The sequence below is a fragment of the Electrophorus electricus genome, chromosome 18, assembly GCF_041902795.1.
Source record: "Electrophorus electricus isolate QZ-2024a chromosome 18, ASM4190279v1, whole genome shotgun sequence".
Taxonomy (NCBI): Eukaryota; Metazoa; Chordata; class Actinopteri; order Gymnotiformes; family Gymnotidae; genus Electrophorus; species Electrophorus electricus.
Genome location: NC_137514.1, coordinates 233,888 through 243,172, shown reverse-complemented (window position 1 = coordinate 243,172; position 9,285 = coordinate 233,888). Strand labels below are relative to the sequence as shown.

Sequence of the window (9,285 nt, the reverse complement as noted above, 5' to 3'; positions counted from 1 at the left end):
AAATTGTCATGAACATGTTTTGGACTGATGACACCAGGAACAATGCATGAAAGAGGCCTGTGGAAGGATGTCCACTGTAAGGTGCATAAGGTGTTCTAGGGGCCCAACACTGGCAGTGACAGGGCTTGAACCAGCAACCATCCCATTATAAATCAAGTACCTTAACCATTGAGCTACATTTATTCAAACTGGATTTAGTATTAAAGCCTTATGTTATATTCAATAATTAATGTTCTAATAAAATACTAACACTTAAATGTATTTTCTAGCCACCCTAATTTGACTCCAGTCTTTAAGTAAGTGTGCTGGCAGTACTGAGTGAGTTGAGAATTGGTTGGTGATCTGATCAACTTCTGTTACCCAAGATTAAAGGAAGTGTGCAAGTGATGAGAAACTATTTAAATTTTCCCTTTTTATCCATTTAGCTCCGTTCACTCCCATTCACTCTCTCGCATGCGCCCTGCATTTGCAGTCATTTTTTGATGTAACGGGAGGAATGGTGAACAGGCTCCTCATAAACCAGCTCTGGCGGGATAAAGTCTGCTGCCATATGCAAACGACGAATACAGGCACCAAGACCTGAGAATAGAAAATATGTGGTAGCGAAGCTACAGCACTGCCTACTGGTGGAAGGAGGAAATTACTACTCTCAGGCTGGGGAAGGACTGGTTTGCTGCTCCAACTCTGCTCATGCTTCGGTTATTTCATCTCCTTATTATTCCAACTTAATATAATAAATAATAACAATCATAGAGACTACAATGATTGTTATGATGGTGAAAACTGTAGTTGAGAAACTGATTAATATCACAGTTGACCAAAACATCAGTAATACATCCCTAGTGTAATGGAACTGCAAGCTCAATTTTCTATCCTTCAAAACCTATTACAACAGCAATAAACATGGGGGCTGGGGGTAAATTTAGACTATAGCGCGGTTACTCTTGCTCAGTATAGTTACAGTATTGAGAGTTGGATATAACATAATTTTTCATGTTTGCCAGTAAATGTCCACCCTGTTTCTTAGATCAAGTTCAGCAAAGACGTTCTATGGACAGACGTTCTATTCACCAAATAATCACCTCCCACGCGCTTCAGTGAGCTCGGTAAAAAGTCACCAGGGGGAGGGGGGGTGGGGTTAGGGGTCACCGTCTGTACATAAAGGGTTCAGAGCTCTGGAGTACCCACAGACAAAGACACTTCCCTGGATATTAAAACATGCAGTTGCATTCCCAGATGGCTTTGCATACTGAAACACCTCGTGGTGGAGTGATGTGATGCCTGGGCCCATATATTAGCAGCACAAAAGCAAACAAAAAGTCCTGCAACTAGAAAAACTTTAGCATAGATTAGACCTACATGTTTATAATATGAAGTATGAGAATCACAAAGTTCTCAGAAATCCAGATTCATGCATTCTACTCACATGAGTATTTTTTAAACATTTCCTTTTTACAGTAAAAAGAACATAACACAGACCCCTTCCAGGTGAAAATCATTTACACTATTTACGCTTAAAATCATTTAGGATAGACTATTTACGCATAAAATATAAATTTGTCCAGTTCATCCTTACTGAGTCAAATGTAAGTCTAAGAATTTTGAAACATAAAGCGATGTTGTTTCTTCAAACTGGAGTGACTGGACATGTAAAATTCGTCTAGACCTATAAAGTGTATTCTTGCACAATAAGTCACAACGCGACTTCAGAGCTCGAGCTCCTTTGATCTCTTAACGATGTTTTTGCAGTTGCTTGGCGCGCGCCAGCCTATTCCACGTGAGACTGTTAAGACTTCAGACAGCCTCACGCGACCTGTGCATGGTCGGTAGTTGCAGAAAATGCGCGACGTTTGAGTCCCATCTGCACATGGTCTAATGCAAAACTGGACGGGCTAATTTCCTCGTGCACAGAGAGACCCAACGTTGGCGCGTTACGTGATATAAGCGTCCGTCTTCGTCCGATATTGGGGTTAAGACACTGCTGTATCGTCTAAAAGATGCATTTCTATTTCTGAGTACGTGGTTTTGGGGAGCTCTGGTGATCAGCCAAGTGAACTCCGAGACTGCGGATAACTCCCGAGGTCACGTTGTAAGGAATCATGACTCTGGCTGGAAGTTGGACATTTTGTCTGGGGAAACCGACTGTTCCGTGCCCCTGTTGCCTTTCACTCCTGCTTTGGGTGCTCGCTGCTGTCTCGCCCCCGCGGGCACTGTGCGCGAGTGTGGCAGGGTCCCGTCGCGCGGAGCATCCCGGAGTTTGTCCTGACAAACTGAACGCGAACCTCTGGGTGGACGCGCAGAGCACGTGCGACAGAGAATGCGAGAAGGACACGGTGAGACCATGAACACTGTACATTTATCGGCATTTGGGACACACATCTATAAATAATGACTTAGTTGCTGTTTAAACGTTAGAGTGGAGCATTCCGCCTCTGTGAACGATATATAAATGAAGCAATTAAGCGATATATCCGGCTAAGACCCAGGAAAGGTTTTGAAGTTGAAGTGTAGCAAATCTAAATTGTTATGAGTGCGCGAGGCACACTCGCGCTTACTCACGCACACACGTAACCTTCCACGCTCTGGCTCCACGTGCAGTGTTTCCGCGCAGTGGTTCGCTTTCTCCGCCGCTAGAGGGCGCAGTCTGACTAGTGTACCAGCAGACACTGCTGGACTGCGTAGTGTGCGGCGCGCATGCGTACCGTGCCTCTCTCAGATGAAATTCAGTGGCTCTTTACTTCGCTGTTACACGTTTATAAGTAGACTGGCATAAATCGGCGGACCCAGTGTTCTGCTGGGTCTACACGGCAAAATTGAGCTAGATGTGTCAGGCCACAAAATATGGCATATGACCTTTATTGCTGTTCTGTGTGTGTGTACGTGTGTGTCTGTCAGTTTGTCTGGATCTGCTTAGTGTGTAAGCATTTTCGGGGTAAATGTTACACCAGACTCTACACCCCACATCTGTTTCCTTTCCTCATTCACAGAAGTCACGGGTTATAGGTGTCTCTTCTCTAAAACACATGTACATCCTAGATGGAAGGACCAGTTCTCCAAAGTTCTTCCTCCATATGTTCCTGAAGTGAATAATCTCAAACTGCATATTATCAGTTCTAATAGTATGTCCTATTAATAACTTGCAATCCTAAATTAGTTTTCCACTTTCCATAACTAATCAGGACATCTGCTCCTTTACGAGGAAGCAAACATCTCTTCACATTATGTTAATGAGCATGCCTTATATACATTACCTCTTAACCATACGTTCAAAACATATATATGTTATCTCTTCACCTTATGCTGTATATGTCATACAACTACTTTCCTATTACAATGAAATTTCTCCTGAAAGTTGCTTTACACACACATACAAGCATATGTGTGCATAGGTGTTATTTTTAGTTACATATGTATAGCACCTTTCTCAGACTCAAGGGACGCTTTACACACAGATATTGGCTTTTTACAAACACACACCGATGAGACATACAGCATACTCTCTATCAGTGTACTCTATCAGTGTACTCGTATCAGTGTACTCTATCAGCATACTCTCAGTGTACTCTATCAGCGTACTCTATCGGCGTACTCTCTATTAGTGTACTCTATCAGCGTACTCTATCAGCGTACTCTATCAGTGTATTCTCTATCAGCGTACTCTATCAGTGTACACTCTATCAGCGTACTCTATCAGCGTACTCTCTATCAGTGTACTCTATCAGTGTACTCTCTATCAGCATACTCTATCAGTATACGCTCTATCAGCGTACTCTCTATCAGCGTACTCTCTATCAGTGTACTCTATCAGCGTACGCTCTATCAGCGTACTCTCTATCAGCGTACTCTATCAGCGTACTCTATCAGTGTACTCTCTATCAGCATACTCTCTATCAGAAAGCACAGCCGGGTGTAGGGAAGCGGAGGAGGTTAAGACCAGGACAGAGCACCAACCATCACTGGACACACACAGAGGTCATATTCATACAGGATAATTTAGAGTGTCCAGTCAACATAAATTCTATGTTTTTAGACTGTGGGAGGAAACCCACAAAGACACAGGGAGTATGTGTATGACTATGTATGTGACAAATAAACTTGAACTTGAACTTGAACTTGGAGAACATGGAAATTCCACCCAGATAAGGACTCGAAGCCAAGACCCTAGCGCTGAGACCCTAGCCAATGTGCTGCCCCAGCTACATAATATATTTATGTGCAAGTGAACACATATGCTAGTGTGTATATGCAATTGTGGATTAACATTAATATGTATATCTAAGTAGTGTGTGTGTGTGTGTATGCGCAAGGATTTCATATGCATGTTCAAGTGTGTTCAGCATTGCATTTGTGTGTATCGGTTGGTTTTATTAATACGTCTATTAATATGTCGTCTATGTCTTAGTGTGTAAGCAGTAAAGTTACTTTTCTGGGTAAAGGTTCCCTGGTAGGTTCACCCCAGCTTCCACCAGAAGAAGATACACACACACACACACACATTCACCCTAGATGGAAGGGCTAGTTCGTCCATGTTGATGTGCATATGTATATGTGTGTATGTTCACCTTAGGAATGTAGGGCTATAAATTGTTTGGGAAATGCTGTGCTAATGTATGTGTTTGTGTGTGTGTGTGGTTGTATGTGTGTGTTTGCTGTAGGACTCTGCTGAGTTGGAGAAGTGCTCTGCTAACCTGTGTGTGTGTGTGTGTTTGCTGTAGGACTGTGCTGACTTTGAGAAGTGCTGTGCTAACGTGTGCGGTCTCCTCAGCTGTGTGGCTTCTCGTTTCCCTGACGGCACCCTCGCTCTTCCGGATGGCCAATCAAGTGCGAGTGTGTCATCAGGCGGTGCGTCAAGCTGCGACGGTTTCTTGTGCAATCAACAGGGGGCAGTGTGTGACGTGTGGGAAGGGCAGCCGGTATGTAAGTGCCAGAACGGCTGCGAGAGTGAGCCCAGCTTTACTTGCGCCTCCGACGGCCTCACCTACTTCAACCGCTGCTACATGGATGCGGAAGCATGCATTCAGGGTGTAACCCTCAGTGTGGTCACCTGCCGATACCATCTGTCTGGCCTGTGGACCAGCCCGTTGCCCCCGGACACCACCGCCCAGCCCACGCCCACCTCCTCCGCCCCCTTCCCCCCCACCCTTTACTCCAGCCCCCAGCACCAGGCCGTCTACCTGGGCGGCACCGTCAGCTTCCACTGTGACGCGATTGGCCATCCCAAGCCTGACGTCACATGGGAGAAGCAGTCAGAACGTCGGGAACGACTGGTCATGCGTCCAGACCAAATGTATGGCAATGTGGTGATCACCACCATTGGCCAGCTGGTGGTCTATAATGCCCAGACATGGGACACGGGCATCTACACCTGTATCGCCCGCAACTCCGCGGGTGAGCTACACGCCGACTTCCCGCTGTCGGTGGTGCGGCGGGCAGAGAGAGAGTTCTACGAGGAGCAGGAGGGAGGAGGGGAGGACGAAGAGGCCGAAGTGCAGCCCTTCTCTCCAGCGGACTGCCTGGCACCACTCGAGCGGGGTGAGTGTGGTGAGAGCCACGTGGACTGGTACTACAACACCACGCTGGGCTTGTGTCAGCCATTTGCCCACAGCGGCTGCCCAGTTGGGCGGAACCGCTTCGAGACATATGAGGAGTGCCGGGCCCTGTGTCAACTTGAGGGCCCAGGCGTGTGCAGCCTGCCTGCCGTACAGGGCCCGTGTCGCAACTGGGAGGTTCGTTGGGCCTACAATGCCCCCTCCCGCCACTGTCAGCCCTTCATCTATGGCGGCTGCCATGGAAACAGCAACAGCTTCCGTTCACGAGCGGAGTGCGAGGAGGCGTGTCCGCGGCGGCGGGCGCGGCCCTGCAGAGGGTGCCGGCCCCGAGCTCGCCTGGTGCCCAGCCTGTGCAGCAGCGATTTCGCCATCGTGGGGCGCCTGGCGGAGCTGCTGGAGGAGCCAGACTCAGGCGTAGCACGCTTCCGTCTAGAGCGCGTCCTGCGGGATGAGAAGATGGGCCTGGAGCTGTTTAAGGCCCAGCACCTGGAGGTGACGCTGGCACGCATCGACTGGTCCTGCCCCTGCCCCAACATCACGCTGCAGGATGAGCGCCCCCTGCTGGTCATGGGGGAGGTGCAGGACGGCATGGCAGTAGTGCTGCCCGACAGCTACGTGCGACTTGCTTCAGAACGCAAAGTCAGGAAGATCCAGGAGGTGCTGGCCAAGAGGACCTGTGAGATGCTGCAGCGCTTTCAGGACTGAGACTGAGCGTGTGTGTGTGTGTGCGTGTGTGTGTGAGTGAGCACGGCTTTGTGTATGCATGTCTGTGAGTGTGTGCATGTGTGAGTGTGTGCATGTTTGTGTCAGTCTGTATGTCTGTCTCTTTGCATGCATGCATGTGTTTGTCTTTTGTGTCACTGTGTGCGTGTGTGTTTGTGTGTGTGTAATATATCAGCATTTAAAAGAAGAACTGTATGCAAAACAATATTTTAAAGTCTTTACACAAATTAAGTGGGCAAGTTTACTGATAGCTGAACTGGTCACAGACAGGCAGATTAATAGATAGGTGCTGTTCTGTGTCAGCTATAGGAAGTGAGTTCATTTCAGGAGGTTTTTTTTAGCTGTATTAGTTGAAATGTGTTTTTGCTGAAACATGCATGGTACTTGTGGACAGTGATGAGTCGTCTATTAACGCAAAACAATTTTAAATTCTATTTTACTGTAATTTACTTGTCTACTTAAATAAAGCATTTACATTGTGTGTCTGTTTGTGTGTATGATGAAGAACCTCTGTCTGTTTCTCTGTACTACTGCTATTTTTATTAACCTCCCTCTCTCTCTCGTTCTCTCTCCCCCTATATATATATATATATATATATATATATATATATATATATATATATATATATATAAAATCACACACTGCCTGGCCAAAAAAAAGGTCACACACTCTTAATATTTGGTTGGACCGCCTTTAGCTTTGATTACGGCACACAGTCACTGTGGCATCATTTCCACAAGCTTCTGCAATGTCACAACATCTATTTCTTTCCAGAATTGCATTAATTTTTCCCCAAGATCTTGTATTGATGATGGGAGATTTACACCACTGCGCAAAGTCTTCTCCAGCACATCCCAAAGGGGTTCAGGTCTGGACTCTGTGGCGGCCAATCCATGTGTGAAAATGATGTGTCATGCTCCCTGAACCACTCTTTCACAATTTGAGCCAGATGAATCCTGGCATTGTCAGCTTGGAATATACCTGTGCCATCAGGGAAGAAAAAAATCCATTGATGGAATAACCTTCAGTATATTCAGGTAGTCAGCTGACCTCATTCTTTGGGCACATAACTTTGCTGAACCTAGACCTGACCAACTGCAGAAACCCCAGATAGCACTGCCCCCACAGACTTGTACAGTATGCACTAGGCATGATGGGTGCATCACTTCAGCCACCTCTTCTTACCCTGATGCACCCACCATACTGGAACAGGGTAAATCTGGTCTCATCAGACCACATGACTTTCTTCCATTGCTCCAGAGTCCAATCTTCATGCTCCCTAGCAAATTGAAGCTGTTTTTGCCGGTTAGCCTCACTGACAAGTGGTTTTCTTAAGGCTACACAGCTGTTTAGTTCCAATCCCTTGAGTTCCCTTCGCACTGTGCTTGTGGAAATGCTCTTACTTTCACTATTAAACATACCTGAGTTGTACTTTTTCTACGATTTGATTTCACCACATACTTAAGTGATCGCCGATCACGATCATTCAAGATTTTTTCCCGACCACATTCCTTCCTTGAAGATGATGTTTCCCCACTGTCCTTCCACTTTTCAATAATGTGTTGGACAGTTCTTAACGCAATTTTAGTAGTTTCAGCAATCTCCATAGATGTTTTCTCTGCTTGATGCAAGCCAATAATAATTTATATATATATATATATATATATATATATATATATATATATATATATATATATATACATACATACATACATACACACACACACACACACACACACACACACACACACACACACACACACACCTGTGAGAAATTACGAACATACATTCAATAAACCAACTAAATAAACTTAATTAAAGGAATGCTCTGGACTTAAAAATGTAAACAAAAGGACTGACATTGTTATTAAGCCAGCTGATAAGTGTGGAGCAGCTGTTTGCAGAAAATACCTTAATTAGAAATAAGCAATCAAACAGCTTTCTGATACTAGTTTTTATAGGCAGAACAGCTCTGACATCACAGAACAGCTCTGACATCACTCCACACTTACAGTCTTACATTCAGTCCACTATTACTCAGCCATTTCAGCAGGACGCCTACCTGATTCTGCACAAATTCATATTGATAACCCTCACTATAACCATTTCTGTCTAAAACAATTCTGGACATCCTATTGTATGTTGGGTTGATTTGGTCAAGATTACATAATTAGATCTGTACTTACTGTGGGCTTTTTGACAGCAAACATTAAACTAGCTGAAAGCACACAAAAGTGTATGTTCCCTTTGATGGGCTTGGTCTGTCTGTCGACACATTTTCTACCTGAAAACGGAAATATTGCTTCATGGGAAATCATGATTGCAATGGCTAGCAGAAAAAAAAAAGTCCCTTGTGTGTGTGTGTGTGTGTGTGTGTGTGTGTGTGTGTGTGTGTGTGTGTGTGAATATGTGATCTAACTGAATTAACAGGACTGCTGTTTTCTCAGTAAAATTAGGGTGCTCAAACCATATGAGTGAGGGAGTGTCATGTGTATGGGTAAAAAAGTGCGTGTGGTTTGCACAAAGATCATCATGGGAAATGTACAGCCTTGCTTTACCATTTCCATCAACAGAAACAGCAGATCTGATATGTTGAAGGTCTTTGGTAAAGGTCATCCCTGATGTACCAGTACCAGTCTTAGTACCAGCTACACCAACATGTACCAGTACAAGTCTTAGTTCCAGCTACACCAACATGTACCAGTACCAGTCTTAGTTCCAGCTACACCAACATGTACCAGCACCAGTCTTAGTACCAGCTACACCAACATGTACCAGCACCAGTCTTAGTACCAGCTACACCAACATGTACCAGTGCCAGTCTTAGTACCAGCTATACCAACATGTACCAGTACAAGTCTTAGTTCCAGCTACACCAACATGTACCAGTACACTAATGTGCTGATAAAGCCCTAGATTATAATTACTAATTAATATCTAATGTTTGCCATGTGAAAACAGTATACTCACATCTCGCTGTTTACCTCACTACACACAACACATATTAATTTA

The 9,285-nt window shown here is 45.0% G+C and overlaps 1 protein-coding gene and 1 long non-coding RNA gene across 2 annotated transcripts; one reads left to right on the top strand and one right to left on the bottom strand.

Annotated features, from left to right (window-relative positions):
* The first annotated feature begins 1,585 nt into the window (after positions 1-1,585).
* wfikkn1 (WAP, follistatin/kazal, immunoglobulin, kunitz and netrin domain containing 1) lies at positions 1,586-6,753 on the top strand. Its single transcript, XM_026995812.3, has 2 exons — positions 1,586-2,333; positions 4,716-6,753. The coding sequence occupies exons 1-2, from the start codon at positions 2,100-2,102 to the stop codon at positions 6,252-6,254; spliced, it is 1,773 nt and encodes a 590-aa protein (XP_026851613.2). The 5' UTR covers positions 1,586-2,099; the 3' UTR covers positions 6,255-6,753.
* Positions 6,754-7,011: 258 nt separating this feature from the next.
* On the bottom strand, positions 7,012-8,551 carry LOC145651920 (uncharacterized). The gene is made up of 3 exons (XR_014118016.1): positions 8,460-8,551; positions 7,695-7,891; positions 7,012-7,254 (listed from the first exon to the last, which is right to left on the bottom strand). It is a non-coding gene; the product is annotated as an uncharacterized LOC145651920 (long non-coding RNA).
* Positions 8,552-9,285: the final 734 nt, after the last annotated feature.